This window comes from Rhinatrema bivittatum, chromosome 2 (genome assembly GCF_901001135.1).
Source record: "Rhinatrema bivittatum chromosome 2, aRhiBiv1.1, whole genome shotgun sequence".
NCBI classification, from domain to species: domain Eukaryota; kingdom Metazoa; phylum Chordata; class Amphibia; order Gymnophiona; family Rhinatrematidae; genus Rhinatrema; species Rhinatrema bivittatum.
This window is the reverse complement of record NC_042616.1, coordinates 242,790,243-242,814,532: the sequence shown is the minus strand read 5'-3', so window position 1 is coordinate 242,814,532 and position 24,290 is coordinate 242,790,243. Positions and strand designations below refer to the sequence as shown.

General features: G+C 43.8%; 1 protein-coding gene across 3 annotated transcripts in view; it reads right to left on the bottom strand.

The window, feature by feature from the left end:
* CPNE4 (copine 4) overlaps positions 1–24,290 on the bottom strand; it is a 988,906-nt gene that overhangs the window by 105,522 nt on the left and 859,094 nt on the right. For all 3 annotated transcript variants that reach the window (XM_029589334.1, XM_029589333.1, XM_029589332.1), the window contains exon 12: positions 7,448–7,581. In XM_029589334.1, coding sequence (XP_029445194.1) covers positions 7,448–7,581 — 134 coding nt within the window. The remainder of the gene's footprint in view (positions 1–7,447; positions 7,582–24,290) is intronic.

Genomic DNA, 24,290 nt, shown 5'->3' with positions numbered 1-24,290 from the left:
GAGTCCTAGGGGCACAGGGAGATAAAGCAAAATTGCTTACCTTGTAATAGGTGTTATCCCAGGACAGCAGGATGTAGTCCTCACATATGGGTGACGTCATTCACGGAGCCCTAATGTGGGAAAACTTCTGGCAAAGTTTCTAGAAGCTTTTAACTGGCAGCCTGGGGCTACTGAGCATGCCCGGCATGCCATGATATTCCCTGCCACAGGGGTCTCTCCTCAGTCTTGTATTGTAGCAATAAGCGTTAGCAAAGTAAAATAATAAAAGTCTGAGGCCCAACTCCGCGGGGTGGCGGGTGGGTTCCGTGAGGACTACATCCTGCTGTCCTGGGATAACACCTATTACAAGGTAAGCAATTTTGCTTTATCCCAGGACAAGCAGGATGCTAGTCCTCACATATGGGTGATTAGCAAGCTAGAGGCTGAGTCATTGTCCATGCAGGTAGCAGTAATGCATTTTTGAGGAAATGATGCAGCCGAAGATCACAGCAGGTTGGTTGTAGAAGGAGTTGGGATTAAACTGGAAACAAGTTCTTTAAGACAGATTGTCCATAGGCTGAATCTTGTCGTCCTTCCTTGTCCAAACAGTAATGAGCTGCAAAGGTGTGAAGAGAACTCCATGTTGCTGCTTTACAGATGTCAATGATTGGCACTGAACGAAAATGTGCTACTGAGGTTGACATTGCTCTTACTGAATGTGCCTTTACTCGCCCTTGGAGAGGAAGGCCTGCTTTTTCATAGCAAAACTGTATGCAAGCTGCTAACCAATTGGATAGAGTATGCTTTCCCACTGCTTTACCCGGCTTATTTGGATCATAAGATACAAAAAGCTGATTGGATTTTCTGAGGGACGTAGTGCGATTCAGATAAAAAGATAATGCACGTTTGCAGTCCAAGGTGTGCAAAGCTCTTTCCCCCTGGTGAGAATGAGGTCTTGGAAAGAATGTGGGTAGAACTATGGATTGATTTAAGTGGAACTCTGTAACTACCTTAGGAAGGAATTTTGGGTGTGTTCGGAGAACCACTCTGTCATGGAGAAACTTTGTATAAGGTTCATACGTGACAAGTGCTTGTAACTCACTAACCCTTCTAGCTGATGTGATGGCTATAAGAAAGATAGTCTTCCATGTGAGAAATTTAAAATCACAGGAATGTATGGGTTCAAAGGGAGAACGCATCAATGCTGTTAAAACCAGATTCAGGTCTCATTGTGTGACTGGAGGCCGAATTGGTGGTTTAAGGTGAGTTTGACCTCTCATGAATCTACTGACGAGAGGTTGTGTGGATATAGGTGCATCTCCTATCTTGTTATGATAAGCTGAGATTGCGCTCAAATGTACTCTGATTGATGATGTCTGAAGACCAGAGTCTGATAGATAGTACAAATAGTCTAGAAGAGAAGTTGTGGGGCAAGTGAAGGGATCAATATTGTTTTGCTTGCACCAGAAAGTAAACCGTTTCCATTTGAAAGAATAATTCTTTCTTGTGGAAGGTTTGCGTGAAGCTATAAGCACTTGAGAAACATTAGTTGAAAGATTGAGTGGTTGTAGTATCAAGCTTTCAACATCCATGCAGTCAGGGATAGGGATTGAAGGTTGGGATGGCGCAACCGACCCTGATCCGAGTGATGAGATTGGGAGCTACTCCCAGGGGTATTGGATCCCTGACTGAAAGGTCTAGCAGTGTGGGAAACCATACTTGTCAAGGCCAATACGGGGCTATGAGTATCATGGTCCCCTTGTCCTGTTGTAGCTTCACCAGCGTCTTGGTGATAAGCGGTATTGGAGGATATGCATATAGTAGGCCTGAGTTCCAAGGGCGAGCAAAAGCGTCCTTGGCTGGCTGGTTCTTCTGTTTGTGTAGAGAACAGAAGTTGTCCACTTTGTGGTTCAGAAGCGACGCAAAGAGGTCTGCTGTTGGTTGTCCCCAACGTTGGAATATCTTGGTCGCTATCGAGGGATTCAGAGACCACTCGTGTGGTTGGAACTGGCGACTGAGTCGGTCGGCTAGTATATTTTGAATTCCTGCTAGATAAGTAGCTTGTAGGAACATTGAGTGAGTCAAGGCCCAGTCCCAAATTTGTGCAGCTTCTTGACAAAGGAGATACGAGCCCGTACCTCCCTGTTTGTTGATGTACCACATGGCTACCGTATTGTCTGTCTGGATCAGCACAGTTTTGTGTGAAAGGCAGTCCTTGAATGCATGCAGCGCATAACGTATAGCTCGAAGTTCCAGAAAATTGATTTGATATGTGGCTTCGAGTTTTGTCCAAGTTCCTTGAGTTTGAAGAGAGTTTATGTGAGCTCCCCACCCCAAGGTGGATGCATCTGTAGTTAATGTTATCTGAAGGACTAGTTTTTGGAAGGGTAGGCCCTTGCGTAAATTGTCCTTGATTGTCCACCATTGTAGCGAGGAGCGTAGTTGGTGGGTTACTTGGATTTGATAATGTAGTGGTTGAATGGCTTGGATCCATTGTGATCGCAGAGTCCATTGGGTTAGTCTCATGGCAAGTCTCGCCATAGGAGTGACATGAACTGTTGAAGCCATGTGGCCTAGTAGGATTAGAAACTGATGAGCTGTCGCTTGCTTTTGTAGGGAAATTGAGTTCGCCAACCGGGACAGTGTGATTGCACGATCTTCTGGAAGAAAAGCCTGTGCAATGTTTGTGTTTAATTCTGCTCCTATGAATTGGAGTAGATGAGAAGGTTTCAGGTGGGATTTTGATAGTTGATGAGGAATCCCAGTTTGTGAAGTAACTTTATTGTGTAATGCAGAGAATTTACTGCTCCTTGTTGTGATTGACTTTTGATTAGCCAATCATCGAGATAAGGAAAGACATGAACACCTTGTTTGTGCAAATGTCCCTTGTTTGTGCAAGTGTCCCCACACTTATTGAATTACACTGGCTCCCTATACAGTCACGAATTCTTTATAAAACTCTCTCGATCATACACAAGAGTCTATTAAACTCCAACCTCAACTGGCTTAACCCCCCCCCTCTTACCCCGTACCTCCAAGAGACCTACCCGCCCAGCACTACAAGGAACACTCCATGCCCAATCTATCAAACCTTTTAAACTCTCTTCCACCATTAACAGAGCTTTTTCCCTTGCCGGCCCCACCATATGAAACTCACTGCCCCATGATATTCACATTGAGACCTATACCCTCGCCTTCAAAAAGAAACTTAAAACCTGGCTCTTCCAGCAAGCTTACTCCATCTCACCCCCTATTACATAATTTCCCCCTACGAATGTTATTCTGATATCCTGGTATGAACGCCTTTATGCCTGTTGATTTTGTACTGTGCACTAATTTGTATATAGTTATTGTTATAGTTCAATCCCATAGCATATACCCATAGCATTTACTCATTGATGTTTGTATTTTATGTAAGGGCTCCTCCCAAAAATTATTTATATGTTGCCTAGTTTACTATGCTATCTGTTATATGTAAGGGCTCTGCCCAATGGTTTTTTGTTCACTGTAAACCGATGCGATGTGCGAATGGTCATCGGTATAAAAGAAACGTTAAATAAATAAATAAATAAATCACTGCCAGGCATTTGGTGAATACTCTGGGAGCTGAAGCAAGGCCGAATGGTAACACTCTGTATTGGAAATGCTGATGTCCTACTGTGAATCGCAGATACTTGCAATGAGGCGGGAATATAGGAATGTGTGTGTATGCATCTTGAAGATCCAGAGAACAAAGCCAATCTCCCTTTTGTATTAGTGGAAGCATGGTGCCTAGCGAAACCATCCTGAATTTTTCTTTTCTTAAGAATTTGTTGAGATTTCTGAGATCTAGAATGGGACGTAGGCCTTCGGTTTTCTTTGGAATGAGGAAATACCGGGAATAGAATCCTCTTCCCTTCTGAGCGTGTGGTACGTGTTCCACAGCTTTTGCTTTCAGAAGAGCAGATAATTCTGTTTGTAACTGAGGTATGTGATTGAGATGGGAGTTTTGTGGTGGAAACTCCTGAGGGAGAGATAAGAAGTCTAGGCGGTAGCCTTGATGAACTATGGACAGGACCCAATGATCGGTTGTAATGTTTGTCCATTCTTTGTAGAAATGGGAAATTCTCCCTCCAACTGGCAATTTGGGATAAGGATTGGGTAATTGGCTTTGCGCTCTGAGATTTATTTCAAAAGCCCGAGGTGGAACCTGTTTGAGGAGGTGGCTGTGGCCTTGCAGACCGTTGTTGTCTCTGTTGTGGTCGTTGTTGAGACCTTGGAGGTCTTGACCTAGAGGCCGGAGGATAATACCTCTTTGGTCGATAGAAGGGACGTTTAGCCTCTCTACGTGGTGGTCTGCGAGTTGTATGAGTTGTATGAGTTGCAGTGTCATGAGGTAAGGTTGAAAGTTGTTTCAATGTTTCCGAATGCTCTCGAAGCTGGGCAACGGCATCCTGCACCTTGGTGCCAAACAAATTATCCCCTTGACAAGGTAGGTCTACTAATTTGTCCTGGACTTCCGGGCGTAAATCTGAAGCCTTTAGCCAGGCCCACCTTCTTGCACTGATGCCGGATGCAGCTGTTCTAGATGATGTTTCGAAAGCATCATAGGCTGCCCTTACCTCGTGCTTTCCTGCATCTAGCCCTTTTTGGATGATTTGCTGTGCTGCCTCCTGTTGTTGCTGAGGCAGAGATGGTAGAAACTCTTCAACTTGTTTCCAGAGATTTCTCTGGTGCTGCGTCATGTAAAGCTGATATGCAGCAATTTTAGAGTTGAGCATGGCTCCCTGGTAGATTTTTCTTCCCATTAAATCTAAAAATCTACTGTCCTTTCCTGGAGGGATTGAGGCATGAGTCCTGGATCTGCGGGATTTTTTCTGAGCAGATTCTACAACCAGGGAGTTGTGAGGGAGTTGAGGTTTTTCAAATCCTGGGGCTGCTTGAACGAGATAAGTAGAGTCTACTCTTCTGTTTACAGCAGGGGTTGTGCATGGATGTTCCCATATCCTCTGTTGAAGTTGTAATAAAACTTCATGCACTGGAGTGGCTAGATTGTGCTTAGGAGGATCCACAAATTGCAGTATTTCATGTGTTTGTTGCCTCTCATCTCTTTCAGCCTGGAGTTGGAAGGGTATGGACTCAGACATTTCCTGAATAAAAGAGGAAAATGAAAGGTCCTCTGGAGGTGATTGCTTTTCGGCTTGAGGTGGAGAAGTCTCAGACAAGAAATCTTCTGAGGAATGCTCAGATTCTGAGTCTGACCAAGTATCTGACGTAGGAATATGATACTGAGGAGGTTCCGGCCTTTGAGGTGGAGGAACTCCTGAAGGTCCTTGTAGGGGATCTTGAGGATCCGGTGAATACTCTCTATCCTCTTCTTCTTGACCAGGTGCTATGGGCAATGAGGCTAGAAGGTCTTGATACCTCTTAGTGAGGATGCTATGTAATTGTGCTTCAGAAGTAGAAGTGTCTGGAGCTGTAAATGAAGAGTGTTTAAATTTTCCTGATGACTTTTGAGCTGAAGGTGTCTTTCTTGGCACAGGTGCTTTAGTTGGTGCCATTGTGTAAAGAGACATCGATTGTGCAGTAGGTGGAATCGATGAGGAATGGAAGCTGAACATCGATATTGGAATCATCGATGAAATTGGCCTAGAAGTCATCGTGGGCATCGAACTTTGTGAAGGAATCGATGTCATCGATGGTTCTTGTAGTGAGAATGGAACTGTCATCGAAGAAGTCATCAGCGGAATCGATGAAGTCATCGCTGGCATCGGCGTATATGCCGGCATCGAATGCAGTATCGGCATTGTCGATGGAGTCGCCGGCATCGGCTGTGAAGCCGGTATCGAAGTTAAATACATCGGCGATTCTGCCGGCATCGACACGGTGGTCGGCATCGACTCGGTGGTCGGCATCGGCGATGACGCCGGTATTTGATGTTGCAGGGCATCGGTGACTATCTGTTTGATTAAAGCACTCAAGTCAGTAATCGATGTCGATGGTATCGATTCTGGAACCGATGTCACGGAAGCAGATGAAATCTTTTGCTTCTTAGGGATCGGTTCCCCCGGCGGCGGAAGCGGTGGAATGGATCAGTACCGTCGGTGTTTATGCTTTGAACGTGACTCAGATACCGACCTTGTCGATGATGCGGAGGGTGTTGGAGAGGAGGCATCCCCCGAACCCTCCGGAAGTCTTTTCTTGATTAGTATCTTCTTTGTGAGGCCTACCGGCGACGATTTTGTGGAAGTCGTCGGAGACGGCCCTGCTTGGATCTGAAAAATTTGTGCCATTTTTTCTTGGCGGAGTTTCCTGCCTTTTACCGTCATTTCCTGGTATTTTGAACAGGCCGCGATGTCATGGTCTCCGCCAAGGCACCGAACGCATTCGGCATGCGGGTCCGTTATGGACATTGTTCGGTTGCAGGCCGGGCACTTTTTGAAGCCTGAAGTCTTTTCCGTCGACATCCGTCGATGAAAAATAGGTATTTTCTTTAGCGAAAAATATATTCTTTGTCACCAGCCGGTGACAAAGCGAGTGAGACCCGTAAAAGGGCAAATTTTATTCTAATTTTTTCTAGTTGTGAGGAAAACCTCACAGGGCTCCTGTGAACCGCGATGTAGTTAGCAGCGTGGAAAAAAGAAGACTGAAGTGAGACCCCTGTGGCAGAGAATATCATGGCATGCCGGGCATGCTCAGTAGCTCCAGGCTGCCAGTTAAAAGCTTCTAGAAACTTTGCCAGAAGTTTTCCCGCATTAGGGCTCCATGAATGACGTCACCCATATGTGAGGACTAGCATCCTGCTTGTCCTGGGATAAAATGATTTGCTAAAAAATGCCTGGAGAATCAATAGCAGAGAACAATCTAAAGTTCTGTCTCTATTACATGCAAATTTATCACAAGTACATGTTCATTGTGGGGACCCTGAAAATCTGACTGGCTGGGGGTCCCCCGGGACAGGTTTGGAAACCCTTGTCCTAAGACTTCTGAATCATAGTCTAATACTTTACTAGATCAGTGGTCCTCAGCTCAATCCTTGGAGATCCGCTGATGAGTCTGGTTTTCAGGATATCCACAATGAATATGCATGAGATATATATTCACAATTGTATGCAGAACTAGCACATGCATATACATTGTGGATATCCTGAAAATCCAACTGGTCAGGGGATCCCCAAAGACTGAGTTGAGGACTACTGCACTAGATCATATCTCCTTAATAATGTTGCCATGCTGTACGACATTATGATGAGTGTAAGAAACTCGTAATTTAAGTTTTATAAAATACAGGCCACGTGTCTACAAAAATAATTACTGTTCTACACATCTCGGAACTCCATGGTATAAGTTGTTTGTGCCCACTCTATAAAGTAATACAGTGCATCCATGCAATTACAGTTAGTTTCAAGTCACAATGAGGAGAATATCACATAGACCTGTGGAAGAGGCAGCAAGTCTGCAGGGAGCACGTTAACAAACAATCATTTACCTGTCGTAGTCTTGGCATATCTCACCAACAGCTACTAGTGCTTTCAAGTACTCATTGGGCTGGTAAGGATGGATGTAATGGAGCGAGCAGCTGTTTCGGGGATCACCATTTGATGCTGTAAAATCTATAGCTACCTAGAAAAGAACATGAAAAATTGCACTCATTAACTCACTTACGTCTGAGCACAAAGTGTTAGCTAGAACAATATTTTGCCCTAAATATTGGATATGTTGAAAATAAAATCCTGTGGCTACCAATATTAAATTCTTGATATTTTCAAAACTGCATGAAAGAGCTGTGAGATGTACATATGGTTCAAACAATTTAGAATAGTACTAAAGAGCAAAAACTCATTCTCATGCTATTCTGTACTATGGGGTCTAGCCCTGCTAAACAATGCACATTATTTACAGCAGCTCCCATTATTTGCAATAGGGCCTATTCGCCATTAATGTGTGTTACCGTGCGTTGCACCTTGATAACTAAACCCCTATATTAGGTCTAATGTTGTGCTAACTTATCCCCTTGCAAACGTGTAGAGGGAGTTTGCTTAAGGTGTGCTTTCTTGTCTGAATTAGAGAATGAGATGGATAGAGAAGCCCAAGACAAAGGGAGAGAGAGAAGTACAGGAAAAAAAAGATAAAGAGACAGGTTGAAAAAGATAAAGAAAAGAGGGAGCAACACTCGAATTTGTACAAGTGCTAATGTTCTGGCCAGGAATGAGGAAGGACTAGAGTGAGTCTTCTTATAACTGGGAAAGATGAATAAGAACTGGAGAAGCACATATTGTTTTTGACTGTTTATTTCTTTATTTGCATCCGTTTTTATTCCACCTATATTGGGAACCCATGCTAGGCAGATTACAGAGAGTTAGAGTCAGGAGGCTATGTTAGATCACAGATGGAGACAAGCACAGGAAACTGAACAGGCCAAAGAAAGCTGAAAGAAAGCAAAGGCAAAATAAAGTCTGAAATTGTAATCTTGAGCCCTTTTTATTTTTGAGAAATCAGAGACCACATGAAGCGGGTGCAAAGGAATCTCTAAGGTGTCACTTTCACAATGAATGTGTACACAACAGAAAACCACTAAACAGTCAGCCTAAGTTTGAATTGTTGGCTTCAGAGAGACAAGGAGCAAGAAAGGGAGAAGAAAGAGCAAGCATCACAAAGTGTGATGTCCCTTTCTAACCCTCTGATCCAAGACAAATACCAATAACATTTGTTAAATAGTAGGGATGTGAATCGTTTTAGGACGATTAAAATTATCGTCCGATAATTTTAATATCGTCTTAAACCGTTATGGAACACAATACAATACAGATTCTAACGATTTATCGTTATAAATCGTTAGAATCGTGAGCCGGCACACTAAAACCCCCTAAAACCCACCCCCGACCCTTTAAATTAAATCCCCCACCCTCCCGCACCCCCCCCCCCAATAACTTAAATAACCTGCGGGTCCAGCAGCGGTCCGGAACGGCAGCGGTCCGGAACGGGCTCCTGCTCCTGAATCTTGTCGTCTTCAGCCGGCGCCATTTTCCAAAATGGCGCCGAAAAATGGCGGCGGCCATAGACGAAAAAGATTGGACGGCAGGAGGTCCTTCCGGACCCCCGCTGGACTTTTGGCAAGTCTCGTGGGGGTCAGGAGGCCCCCCACAAGCTGGCCAAAAGTTCCTGGAGGTCCAGCGGGGGTCAGGGAGCGATTTCCCGCCGCGAATCGTTTTCGTACGGAAAATGGCGCCGGCAGGAGATCGACTGCAGGAGGTCGTTCAGCGAGGGTTCCGGCGCCTCGCTGAACGACCTCCTGCAGTCGATCTCCTGCCGGCGCCATTTTCCGTACGAAAACGATTCGCGGCGGGAAATCGCTCCCTGACCCCCGCTGGACCTCCAGGAACTTTTGGCCAGCTTGTGGGGGGCCTCCTGACCCCCACGAGACTTGCCAAAAGTCCAGCGGGGGTCCGGAAGGACCTCCTGCCGTCCAATCTTTTTCGTCTATGGCCGCCGCCATTTTTCGGCGCCATTTTGGAAAATGGCGCCGGCTGAAGACGACAAGATTCAGGAGCAGGAGCCCGTTCCGGACCGCCGCTGGACCCGCAGGTTATTTAAGTTATTTGGGGGGGGGGTTCGGGAGGGTGGGGGATTTAATTTAAAGGGTCGGGGGTGGGTTTTAGGGGGTTTTAATGTGCCGGTTTTTCGATTTTTCGATTTTTAACGATTTTTAACGATTTTTCACGATATTTTACCCCCCCAAACGGCAACAATACGATTCCCTCCCCCTCCCAGCCGAAATCGATCGTTAAGACGATCGAGGACACGATTCACATCCCTATTAAATAGTGCAAGAGAATAGAACAAACACAGATAGAGAAGTTCTACATCAATTAATACACACAATTTCAAAACCAATTTAAAACAACAAGGGGCTTGTCAATGCCGCTGGTGGGGGTGGTATATATGTGGTGGGGGAGATGAGTGGGGGGTGTGTGTTAGTATGGCTGGGGCCACTCTCTCCCCCTTGCACTCTCCATTTTGTCACCCTCCTACCCTCCTCTTTGTAGCTCTCTCCTCCTCCTCCCAGTTTGTGTGTAGAGGTAGGGACACTCTTTCATTGTGTGTGTGTGTGTGTGTGTGTGTGTGTGTGTCTGGAGCGGCTGGGCTGAGAATTAGGGGAAATGTGGGTAGATAGTGGGGGTGCGAAGGAGAGTGAGTGGTGTGTGGGACAGGTTGTGGCACACTCCCCTTCACACTCCCCACTTTGTAGATCTTTCTTCCCTCCCCCATATGTGTGTGTGTGTAGGGGGTGGGAAGTGGTGTAGAGGGTGTGTGTGTGTATGTGTGTGAGTGTGTGGAGGAACGGGGAAGCCAACAGTGTAGGTGAAATGTATATGGGGGGATGTATCTGTGTGCACTTTCTCCTCCTCTCCCTCATGCAGTTCACTTGTAGTTTATTTCTCTCCCTCCCCAATGTACGAGTGAGTGTGGGGGGAGGGAAGGCATGGTAGTAGTGTGTGTGGGGTGTATGCTTAAGGGATGTAATTGTGTGTGTGTGTGTGTATATGTATGGGCACTCTTTCCCCTTCTCAGCACCCAAGTGTGTGTATGGGGGGGGGGGGGGGAGGAGAGGTATATGTGGGAGGGGAGATGGTGTAGGTGCAAGGAAGGATAATGGTGTAGTTGGGGTAGTGTGTGTGGGGTGTTGTAATGAGGTGTAGGGGTGTGTGAGGCAAGAGACAGGGGTGTGTACTCTTTCCCCCTTTTCTGTGGGGGTGTGTGGAGGGAGAGTTTGTGGTTTAGGTGGGGGTGAGTTGGAGGGTGGGAATGTAAGTGGTAGAAGAGAGAGTGAGTGGCGTGTGTGTGTGCATGTGTGTGTATGTGTGGCTTGGTGTGTATGGGTGAGTGTGGCAGGGGCAGTAGTCCACAACTTAGCCAGGCAAACCTAAGCACCACAATAGCAGACATAAATCTGTCCAGTCACCCTTCCTCCCAACATTAAGAAAAAAAATGAGTCTGGCGCTTATGCCCCACTTTCTCCCTCCCTCCCTCTCTGCATCTAATAATAAAACAAAGTTATCACCAAATTCCCCTCCTTCTATGCTGGCTCTCAAAGAAAAGCAAACTTAACCCCCAAGCTCCCCTCCCTCCCTCCTGACATAAAAAAAAAAAAAGTAAGTTTTACACTTCCCACATGCAGGCTCAGCATTCAGTATTGCTGCAAAAATGTCATGGTCAAACAGGGTTTGAACCCACAGATCTGGGAGTTGCAGACTGTGAACCTACCACAGAGCTATAGAGGATGCTGACTTGCTAAGGAGTCCTAGCATTTTCAATACTATACTAGGCAGAGTTAGCTATACCACTGTGGCAGTCTGATTGGATCAGCACTGGGTATGCCTCAAATTGAGTCCACGATATTAGACATTCTCAGAAGCACACAATGCTGGTCCAACCAACCGTCTCAGAATTTGCCCTGTGGAAATTCTGGTCCTCTGGCCTCTGATCCTGATCCACATCCAGGGTTCCAGCCCTGCAGTCTAGTTCCTGGACTCCTGCTCCAGTCCTTGGGCCTAACCTCTCCAGGTACACATGTTCCATCTCGAGTATCCCTGATTGTCAAGTCCTGATATCCCTGTCAGTTAGGACCAACCAAAGCCTGATGCAGTGCTGAAGGGGTTTCTGACAGTATGAAAGACTTAATGCTTTCAATCAGTTTTACAGACCAGGCTTTTGCTTCACAGGAGCAAGCTCCTCTGGTGAGTCCACTCCATGCTGCACCATCAGTTTCAGAAACTCCCCTCTGGGCTGAGCCAGCAATACTGAAGATTTCACTCCAGGCTGCGCCAGCAGCTTCAGCATATGTACCATTGGTTCCAGCTGTCTCACCAGCCTCAATCGGTGCACCGGTGATCCCAGTTGCTCCATCAGAATCAGTTCCTACACAAGTGGAATTAGTTCTAACTACTCTGATGACTCTATTCCTGCTGGAGCCTACTACTCCTTCCAGCTTTCCAAAAGATTCATGTACCAGATCCTTGGAACCCTTGCAGGTGGTTCCCAGATTGCTGTTATGGTACTTAAGTGAAGTTCCTTAAGTTTATTTACATTTATTTATTTTATTTGATTTATATTCTTCTATATTCAGGCACTTCAAGGCAAATTAAATGTAGCATACTTTCATAGCAATTTTCAAAAGCCATTTCCTGGAGTAAAGTGCACATATGCTCCTTTGTGCATTACAAGTGCTGTGAGGGTTGAGGAACAATGCCCAGGCACCACGGTCTTCAGTAAAATTTCCCCTAAGCAGTAGCATCCAGGTGATTCAAGGGAATGGAAAATACAGTGAGTTGTGAGACGAACTAAGGTAATCTGTCTGCCATCTTGTTTGAGATAGACTGAAGTGACTAGCCTACCTATTAATATAGACAAAGTTTCAAACATGTCTGAATATCTTGTGAACGCTCCGTCAATACAGAAGAAAATCCCAGTGCTCTATGATCTTAAGCATCGAAGGTCCAGTGCGTAAATGCTTTTTAAAATCAGGCCCATAGTGTGTATCTGAAACAATGGAGGGTAAAGTAACTTGTCCAAGCTCACAAGGAGCAGCGGTGGGATTTGAAGCCTGGCTTCCCTAGTTCACAGCTCATTGCTCTACTCACTAGGCTACTCCTCCACTCAAGGAGCAATATTTTTATTTTATTTATTTATTTATTTATTTATTTAAGTGTTTTTATATACCGGGATACGTTGGGAACATCATCTCGGTTCACAGATAACTAAAACTGCAACAGGCTTTACAGAGAACACATTAAACAGTGAAAGTAAATAATGTCATTATTTAATAATAATGAAAGTAAATAATATGATCTCTTGTTCTAGAAATTTCCTCATGACAATCCCAGGATGAGACTAAGGTGGCCCTGCTGATTTTCTGACTATCAGGGAAGGTCTCAAGCTGGGCTTGCCCCTTGCTAGAGAGAGTAACAGCCTTCTTCTTGAAGACTACCCAGGGTTTGTGCCCCATGCAACTAGCTTTTGACTTTGCCTCACCTAGATTTGCACCCAGAGGAGGTACTATCTTGCCTGTGTCTCCAATTCCAGAACCAGCCTACGTCTTTCCCTCATATGATCTTGTATCTAAAGGAAGTATTTATTTATTTATTTATTTATTTATTTATTTATTTAACTTTGTATACCGACTTTCAAGTTAATATCAAGGCGGTTAACAATATTTGAATTCGCAGTAGCAAAATTCACAAAAATCCGTTACCCAAAACACATATATCTCGCTAATAATTTACATAGTAAAATCAAATACAAAATAATGTCCCATTAAATAAGAAGAAAAAAAAAACCAAAACAAAACATAAAAACAAGATAAAATCTTAATAGTTAAAACATTTTTCAAAATTAAAACCCTCCAGACTTCATCCCTGTTCTTTATCCTGACCTATACCTCCCTTATTCTGTCATTTTTTAGATTTTTCGGCTCCTCTAAACCCTTGCGACTTTTTATGTCTCCTGATAATCCTTTAAGTAAAATAAAGAGAAAGAGAAGAATCGGATGGCCTAGTTAAAAGCCTGTTGAAAAAGCCAGGTCTTTATCAGTTTTTTAAAACTATTAATATTCTCCTCAAGGCGGATTTCAACCGGGAGGGAATTCCACAACCCAGGTCCAGCCAAGGATAATGCTCTTTCTCTCACGGAGCTCAAATGGGCCAATTTGGGTGAGGGAATTGGTAGTAGAGCTTGCCCGAGTGACCTTAGATTGCGAGCTGGAACATGAATACGCAGTGAAGCATTAAGCCATTCCGAATTACTCCCATATATGGTTTTATGGATTAAGGTAAGACATTTATAATGAATGCGGGACTGGACTGGCAACCAATGTAACTTCATCAATGCTGGGGAAACATGTTCATACCTATTTATATTAGACAGCAATCGCGCGGCTGCATTTTGCAGTAATTGTAGGGGACGAATAGTTGACAAAGGAACCCCCAGCAGTAGCGCATTGCAGTAATCTAATTTTGGTAAAATTAGGGCCTGCAAGACTATTCGAAAATCATTTAAATGCAACAGAGGCTTCAGTTTTCTTAACACTCTTAGCTTTACCTGTACCTGGCCCCAGATAAAGAGCCAGTTTCTGTCCTTGCACCAGTGAAGTAAGTGGCAGTTGTCTTTACAGTTCCAATAGCAAGTTCAGAATAATATCATTACAGAATAACATCATTACAGAATAACATCATTATACTGTGCTTTATTGTTTTATTTGTTATTTGTTACTATACTATGATACTTATTGTTCTATTTGTTACCATACTATGATACTGAGTTCAAACGTTTCTTGTAACTATACTATTCTATGTTCAATTTGTACTTTGTTCTATTGTTATATGTAAAGCTCCTCCCTTTTTTGGGCATCTCAGTGTTTTATGTAAACCGGAGTGATTTGTATTCGATACAAGAACCTCGGTAAATAAAAATTAAAAATAAATAAATAAATTATAGTTCCAGTGCCTACTCTTGTACTGGTAAAGTCTGCGTCAGCTGCCTCTTCAACTCCAGTTCCTGTCCTTGCAGTGGTAAAGTCTGTGTCATCTGTCTCTACAGCTGCAGTGCCTACTCTTGTACCAGTAAAGCCAGTGTCAGCTGCTTGGTCAGCTCCAGTTCTTGTCCTTGCACAGATGAAGTCAGTGTCAGCTATCTTTACAGCTCTGGTGCCTATCTCTAACACTGGTGAAGTCAGCACTTGCTGTCTGTATATCTTCAGTTCTAGTTTTTGTGTCCATGAATCCAGTTCCAGCTGTCTGTAGAGCTTCAATTCCAGTTCTTGCATCCATGAATCCAGTTTCAGTTGTCTATACAGCTTCAGCTCCAGTTCCTGTGTCTATGAATCCAGTTCTAGGCATCCATACAACTTCAGACCTAATTCCTACGTCCATGAATCCAGTTCCAGCTGTCTGTACTGCTTCAGTTCTAGTTCCTGCATCCAAGAATCCAGCTCCGCTGTGTCTACAGCTTTAGATCAAGTTTTTGTATCCATTAAGCTCTGGAATTCATTGCCAGAGGATATGGATAAGGCAGTTAGCTTAGCTCGGTTTAAAAAAGTTTAAGAACATAAGAAATTGCCATACTGGGTCAGACCAAAAGTCCATCAAGCCCAGCATCTTGCTCCCAACAGTGGCCAAACCTGGCTACAAGTACTTCGCAAGTAGCCAAACACTAAGTGGATCAAATGCAAATGATGCCAGTAATAGCAGAGGCTATTCCCTAAGTCAACTTGATTAATTACAGTTAATGGACTTCTCCTCCAAGAACTTATCCAAATCTTTTTTAAACCCATCTACACGAAATGCAATAACCACATACTCTGGCAATAAATTCCAGAGCTTAATTGTGCGTTGAGTGAAAAATGTTTCTCTGATTAGTTTTAAAAGTGCTACTTGTTAACTTCATGGAGTGCCCCCTAGTCCTTCTATTATCCGAAAGAGTAAATAACTGATTCACATCTACCTGTTCTAGACCTCTCATGATTTTAAAGACCTCTATCATATCCCCCCTCAGCTGTCTCTTTTCCAAGCTGAACAGCCCTAACATCTTTAGCCTTTCCTCATAAGGGAGCTGTTCCATCCCCTTTTATCATTTTGGTCGCCCTTCTCTATACCTTCTCCAGTGCAACTATATCTTTTTTGAGATGCGGTGATCAGAATCGTACACAGTTCTCAAGGTGCAGCATCACCATGGAGCGATACAGAGGCATCATGACATTTTCCATTCTATTCACCATTCCCTTCCTAATAAATCCTAACATTCTGTTTGCTTTTTTGGCTACCGCAGCACACTGAGCTGGCGATTTGAATGTATTATCCACTATGATGCATAGATCTTTTTCCTGGGTGGTAACTCCTAATCATGTAACTATAGCATGGGTTATTTTTCCCTATATGCAACACCTTGCACTTGTCCACATTAAATTTCATCTGCCATTTGGATGCCCAATCTTCCAGTCTTGCAAGGTTCTCCTAGAATTTATCACAATCTGCTTGGGATTTAACTACTCTGAATAATTTTGTATCATCTGCAAATTTGATCACCTCACTCGTCATATTCCTTTCCAGATCATTTATAAATATATTGAAAAGCACCAGTCCAAATACAGATCCCTGAGGCACTACATTGTTTACCCTTTCCACTGAGAAAATTGACCATCTAATCCTACTCTCTGTTTCCTGTCTTTTAACCAGCTTGTAATCCATGAAAGGACAATGCCTCCTATCCCATGACTTTTTAGTTTTCTTAGAAGTCTCACATGAGGGACTTTGTCAAAAGCCTTCTGAAAATCCAAATACACTACATTAAAGTGGTTCACCTTTATCCACATGTTTATTAACCCCTTCAAAATAATGAGGCAGATTTGTGAGGCAAGACTTCCCTTGGGTAAATCCATGTTGACTGTGTTCCATTAAACCATGTCTTTCTATATGCTCTGTGATTTTGATCTTTAGAATAGTTTCCACTATTTTTCCCAGCATTGAAGTCAGGCTTACTGGTCTATAGTTTCCCAGATCGCCCTGGAGCCCTTTTTAAATATTGGGGTTACTTTGGCCACCCTCCAGTCTAGAGGTGCAATGGATGATTTTAATGATAGGTTACAAATTTTAACTAATAGATCTGAAATTTCATTTTTGAGTTCCTGGACCAGCTGGTCCAGGTGATTTGCTCTTCTTTAGTTTGTTAATCTGGCCTACTATATCTTCCAGGTTCACAGTGATTTGGTTCAATTCATCTGTCTCATCAACCTTGAAAACCATCTCTGGAACAGGTTTATCCCCAACACCCTCATTAGTAAACACAGAAGCTAAGAATTCATTTAGTCTTTCTGCAATGGCCTTATCTTTCCTAAGAGCCCCTTTAACCTCTCAGTCATCTAACGGTCCAACCGACTCCCTCACAGGTTTCTTGCTTCAGGTATATTTTAAAAAGTTTTTATTATGAGTTTTTGCCTCTATGGCCAACTTCATTTCAAATTCTCTCTTAGCCTGTCTTATCAGTGCTTTATTTACACTTAACATGAAAATGCTTATGCTTTTTCCTATTTTCTTCAGATGGATCCTTCTTCAAATTTTTGAAGGATTTTTTTTCACCTCACCTTTTAACAATGCCGGTAATCATTTTGCCTTCCTTCCACCTTTCTTAATGTGTGGAATACATCTGGACTGCGCTTCTAAGATTGTATTTTTAAACAATGCCAATGCCTATTGTACACTTTTAACCTTTGCAGCTGCACCTTTCAGTTTTTTTCTATTTTCCTCATTTTATCAAAGTTTCCCTTTTGAAAATTTAGCGTTAGAGTTGTAGATTTACTTATTGTCCCCCTTCCAGTCATTAGTTTAAATTTGATCATGTTATGATCACTGTTGCCAAGCAGCCCCACCACCGTTACCTCTCTCACCAAATCCTGCGCTCCACTAAGAATTAAATCTAAAATAGCTCCCTCTCTCATTGGTTCCTGACCAATTGCTCCATGAAGCAGTTGTTTGTTCCAGCCAGGAACTTTATGTCTCTAGCATGTCCTGATGTTACATGTACCCAGTCAATATTAGAGTAATTGAAATCTCACATTATTACTGCACTGCCAAATTGGTTTGCTTCTCTGATTTCTCTTAGCATTTCATCTGACCATTTTGTCCAGGTGGACGGTAGTATACTCCTATCACTATAATTTTATCCAACATACATGGGATTTCTACCTATATAGATTCTACTGAGCATTTAGTCTCTTGTATGATCTTTATCTTGTTGGACACTATACCCTCCCAGACTTAAAGTGCCACACCCCCACCAAGTTGATCCTCCCTATCATTGCGATATAATTTGTACCCTCATATAGCACTGTCCCATTGGTTATCCTCCTTCCACCAGGTCTCTGAGATGCCAATTATGTCTATCTCATCATTTACTGCTATACACTCTAACTCTCCATCTTACTTCTTAGACTTCTGGCATTGGCATACAGACATTTCAAAGTGCATTTTTTGTTTGTTTTAACAACCTACTTTTCAGTTGATAAAGATAATTTGGAAATATTTAGCTCAGGTGATTTTTTACATAAAGGCACATGGACTACACATTTGTTTTTAAGGAAACCTCTCTGTTGGGATGCCCTAACTCTCCTGTTTCATTAGTATCCTTCAAAGATACATTCCTCTGAACCATGTACTGCTGAGTGACTGTTGGCTTTCCCCCTTGTTCTAGTTTAAAACTGCTCTAACTCCTTTTTAGCCTGGTTCCATTCTGGTGTGGACAAGTTCCTAGAGGAGAAGTCCATAAACTGTTATTAGTGAAGATGATTTAGGGAACAGCCATTGCTTATTACCCGCATTAGTAGCATGGGATCTACTTAATATTTGGGTACTTTCCAGGTACTTGCATCCTGGATTGATAACTCCTTGGTCATATGTTCTTATGAATATAGTTACCAATTGTCTATACAACTTCAGCTCCAGTTCCTGCATCCATGAATCTATTTCTAGCTGCCTTTACAGCTTTAGCTCAGTTCCTGCCTCCATGAATTTAGCTTCAACTGTCTCTACAACTTTAGCTCCAATTTCTGCCTCCATGATATCACAGTTTTGCCTGCTTTACCGTCTCCCCGTGCCAAGCCTCTGCCTGCTGTGCAACCTTCCTTCCAGTAGGGGTCCTCAGCAAGCCTCACTCCTAGCTCTGCCAGTAATGTTCTCATTCTTCTCTGCCTTAGTCTCAGCCTTATTTAACTCAGCCTGTTCAATACCTCAATGCCTCTTTATTCAGTCACCTCGACCCTCTGACTGGGCCACTCTTACTTGGTTATTCTGTCTTGCCTTATGGCCTACTCAGACATCTTGGCTTGCCTTGTGCCCTCCCAGGCCTTCTTGCTTGCTCTGTGGCTCCCCTGGGCCCACCTGCCTTACCTTACTGCCTCTGGGCCTGCTAGGTTTTCCTTGCCATCCCTGTGCCCTGTTGGGCTTTCCTGTTTATTGTTGCCTGTTCTTTCTAGTCCACTGCTTGTCTAAGCCCTCTCCTTGTCCAGTCCTATTTTTGTTCAGTCTTTGTTCTGCCATTTGCTGCCCAGTCCAGTTCTTGTCTGTTTTCCAGTCCTTTCCCTTGTCCCTGGTTCAGCTCTGTCTGTATCCAGCCCCTGTCTGCTCCCAGTCCCTGGTTCCAGCTCTCAGCCAATCCCTAGTCCCAGTCCCCAGTCTGTCCTCTATATCCAGCTCCAGTCTGTGCTCTGTATCCAGCCCCCAATCTGTGCTTTGCATCCAGTCCCAGTCTATGCTCTATATCCAGCCCCCAATCTGTGCTCTACATCCAGCCCCCAGCCAATACCTGTATCCAGCTCCCAGCCAGTACCTGTGTCCAGCCTATGCCTGCCCTAAGCTTCCAGCCAATGCTTTACCCCAGATCCCAGCCTGGGTCTACACCATGATGTTCTGCCAGAGACAAGTTCTACCAGCCCCCAGATCCCAAGGACACAACCTGTGGGGGAAGAGGTTGGTTAGGCAGAAGACAAGCCCTATCCAGTCCTGCGGTTCTGCATTGCCTTTGTGGGAGGGACAGAATGAATAGGCCAAACAATCCGCACAGGAATGGATGCAGAGCTTCCTGCCAACCTGGTGAGTCTGGAATAGCTTTTACTCATTATGTTTGCCCTGCCTGCCAAATTTGGAATCTTTCACACTATCTAGAATGCATTGCTTATCATTTTCCTATTTTAAATTGTGGGATTGTAAAAATGTTGGTCTACAAACTCTGTATCTGGTAAATATCTGTAGCAGTTGTGCTGCACCTCAACCAGATCCCAATCTATGGACTCTACTTCATGATAATACGATTGCACCCCAGATCCTAGCTTATTGGAAGAGTAACAATTGCCCAGCTAAAATTTCTCTGATATTTCTAGACTGTATGGGATGTGGTTTGCTTAGTCCTACCTGGTGGAAATGTAAATACTTTCCTGGGTAAATGCCTCCTGACTGAGCCTGTCCATTTTGTTCTGCAACCAGACCAGTGTCCAATTCACAATTTAATGTGCACTTTGTATTAAATAAACACCTCTAATACTGTTGTTTCTTCTCTAATAATTTGAAAAGCATGCAATCTGCTGAGAAAGCTCCAAAGCCAGCTCCTTTGAAAATCAAAGCTCATCCAGACATAGGTAAAATCAGCTACAGAGAATTAAACCAGCAACTATAAAGGTAAATTCTTCTTAAATACCCAGTATTGTCTCCTTGAAAAAACCCCCCAGCTAATTTAATTACAACTTACGAGGTTTAAAACTACAGAACACTCAGACAAAAGTAAATCCAGTCACAGTGAATTAAAATCAGCACCTGCAAAGGTAAATTCTGCTTTAATACCTAGCACAGCTTCCTTGATAATCACAGCTAATTCAAGCACAACTTGCCTGCTTAATTTAAATTTCTTACCAGCAAGGGAAAATTCTGTTCCTCTTTGTAGTCTAGCCACAGAGAGGCTCTAAGCCAACAGTCCAGCCTCAGAGAGACCTTGAACCAATGGTTCAACCCTCGAGAGACCTTGAACCAACAGTCCAGCCCAAGAGGGAACTTGAATTCCACCCCCCCCCCCCCCCCCCTACACCCAATCATGGAGAGATGCCAGCATAATCACCCAGTGCCAGAAAGATTCTGGTCCAGTATCTCAGCACTCTACAGATATAAATTTAATGCATCAGCCCCAGAGAGACTCTGGCCTCATACTTCAATGCCAGACACACCCTTTTTTCACGCCTCAGTGCTCCAGAAAACCTGCCTCAGCACTCCAGAGAACCTGATTCAGTGCTTCAGTACTTCAGAGAACCTGACTCCACGATTTAGTGCCAACAAAGCTCTGGTTTTCAACATGCCTCAGAAAGATGCTGGTCCTAGACCATAATCCCAGGCTCTGTGCCAAGAACACTGTTCCAAAGACACCAGTTCAACATTTCTGTCCCAAGTACCTTTGTCTTACATGAAAATCTGGACTCCACTGACTGCAATTCAAGGAAAACTAGTGCCTACTGGCTGCAACCCCCATGGCAAATGGGATCCAGGAGGAGGAAAGTCTTAAGTGTGGGGTAATGTCACAATTTCACCTTTTATGTAGTCCCCCCATGCTAAGGTTATGCCTGCTATGCAACCTTCCTTCCATCAGGGGTCCTCAGAGAGCCTTACTCCAGCTCTGCCAGTTATCGCCTCACTGATCCTATTATGCCTCAGCCTCAACTCTACTTAACTCAACCTGCTCAATACCTCAGTGCCTCTTCGTTGAGTCACCTCAGCTCTTTGACCTGGCTACTCTTACATGGTTATCCTGTTTTGCCTTGTGGCCTACCCAGGCCTATCAGGACCTTCTGCCTTTCCTTGTGGCTTACCCAGGCCTCTTGCCTTGCGGCCTTTCTTGGCCTCTTGATTTGCCTTGTGGCCTTCTCTTTGCCTCTTGCCTTGCTCTGTCGCCTCTCTTGTCCTCTTGCCTTGCCTTGTGGCCTCTCTTGGCCTTTTGCCTTGCTTTGTGGCTTCCCTGCCTTCTTTGCCTTGCTCTGTGGCCCCCTGGACCTCTCTGCCTTATCTTACGGCTCTGGTCCTGCTAGGTTATCCTAGCCTAGGTTATCTGCCTAGCAAGCTCCTCTCCTGCAGGTTGAGCCCTTGGATTCTGGGGGCTGGTAAGACTTGCTCCGGCAGAACATCATGGTGCAGACATGGACTGGAAGCTGGGGTCAGGCACTGGCTGGAAGCTGAGGGCAGGCTGGGAGCCCTGTTGGGCTTTCCTGTTTATTGTTGCCTGTTCTGTCTAGTTCAATCCTTGCCTAACCCCTGACCTTATCCAGTCCTGTCTTTGTTCTGTTTTGTGTTGTCCAGCCCAGTTCCTTGTCTGTTTCCCTGTCCTTGCCCTTGTCCCCTGGTTCAGCCCTGTCTGTATCCAGCCTCTGCCTGCCCTCATTCCCTGGTCCAGCTCTTAGCCAGTCCCTAGTCCCAGCCTCCAGTCTGTGCTCTGTATTTAGCCCCAGCCTGTGCTCTGTATCCAGCTCCCAGCCTGCCCTCAGCTTCCAGCCAGTGCCTGACCCCAGCTTCCAGCCTGCACAGAAGCTCCCAGTCCATGTCTGCACAGTGATGTTCTACCGGAGCAAGTCTTACTAGCCCCCAGAATCCAAGGGCTCAACCTGCAGGAGAGGAGCTTGCTAGGCAGAAGACCAGCCCTAGTCAGTCCTGTGATCCTGCACTGCCTCTGTGGGGATACTCCCTGACTCCAGCTTGCTGCCCTGTAATGAATACAGCTCCAGTTGCCTCTACAGCTTTAGCTCAAGTTCAGACTGTCTTTATAGCTTCAGCTCCAGTTACTGCACCCATGAATCCATCTTGAGCTGTCTCTACAGCTCCAGTTGCAGTTTCTGTATCCATGAATTCAGCTCTGGCCATCTCTATAGCGCCTTTGCCTTCTTATGCACCGGTGAACCTAGTGTCAGCAGTCAGTATAGTTCTAGTTCCTGCTTCTTCATTAGTGAATTCAGCATCAGCTCTCTCTATAGTTCCAGTTCTTGCTCCAGTTTCCTCTGAGACTGCAGCTTTTTCTAACCTCACTCCAGATGTGCCAGAGAATACAACTGCTCCTGTTTTCAACCTGGCAAAGTCTTGCCTCATGTCTGTTCTGAACTGTGCCTCTTCAGCCCTTGAGGGCCTTGAATGTCAGGACAAGAGTTTTGAATATAGCCTGAAAGTGGGTTGGGAGCCAATGTAGAACTATGAGGAGGGGGTGATGTGATCGAATTTTCTAGCTTTTAGAATGCTTTGAGCAGCAATGATTTAGACGAGCTGGAAGTGGTGATCAAGTTTCTTGGGTAGACCAATATAAAGAGCATTGCAATAGTCCAGGAAGGAGATGAAACAAGTCTGGATGACTGCTGCAAATGCTGGGCAATCAAGAAGGGGTGGAGGTGGCATATTGGTGCAAGTATATTGATATAAGGTTTGTTTTTCTATGTTATGTACAGTTATAATTTGTTGATTTTATTATGATATGTTTATTTTATGTTATATAACAGTTATGATTTTTTATTATGGGATGTTTTATTTTATGTTATATAATAGTTATTAATTTTATGTAATTTATTCAGGTTAATTTTATTGGAAAGTTGATATAACAAATTATTAAACTATATTGATAGATAAAGCGATCGGGCCTAGAAAATTGTTTCCTTATAGAAGTGTCACCTTGTTCTTCTTTATTGCAGGTTATCCTGTGCCTGTTTATTGTTGGTTTTAACTTCTGACTTGTTGCACCAGTATAGCCAGTCTACAATTTACTTGCATATTTAGATGTCATCATCTGTGGCTCATTCTGCATTGATCTCATGAAAGAGGTAAAACTTTCATAACCAATTCAAAAGCATATTAAATTAATACAATAAAAGGGTATCAACCTTAACTTGTTTGTTGATTTCTACTTCTTCATATCCAAGAATGGTAAATCTGATCAAACATTTTCTAGTTGTGTTAACAGTAGGAGAAGTTAGATTTTGGAACCTGCTCCATCAGAAAATGTAATGCCCCAGGTCCAAAAATCTGTCCTTCATGTTGATCTTCTGAATTTAGCAACAGCTGTGTTCAAAACGCTGGTTTATGATGTTCTGGATATATATTAGGACTTACTTTAACTCCAACTCTGAATCCATTGCTGCTGGCAAACAGGGATGTTTATTGTATGTATTTTACTAACACTGAATCTAAACTGGAATTTTTATTAGTTCCTTTCAGTCCAATAAAATGTTTATTATGCTGCCTAGAGTTAAAATAAACATCACAAATCCTATACATTTCATTGATATAGTTAGTGCTATTGTGTGGTATTTTTGCCTATTGAGCAAACTCGGTCAGATTATATTACAATTTACTATTCTATCATAATCTTCTACTCAAAGAGTAGAAATGAGAAATGAATCACAATATTAAACAAAAACAACATTTCATAATATAACATTTATCTTTGTTGTTTATCCCTGTCAGAAGAGACACCACTAGTAACATATAAAGGAGGCGGGGGACACAGGGAACGTATTGTAGGATAAGTCACAGGGAATCTAGTGAGTGAAACTGGTAGATTTACAGTGGGTAAGTCACAGGGCATGCATGCAGTTCAAAGGCTGAGGTGCTGTTAAGCAGCACCCAATCATCACTAGATGCTGAAACAGTAGGGTGCTGTCTTCCTGTCAACTTAGCATGGGGGACCTTTCAGAAGGGTGCTGGGAGGCATTTTTGGAGTGGGGGGGGGGATTCTTGCTATTTTAGGGGACCTTGGATATGAGAAGGATTTGGAGG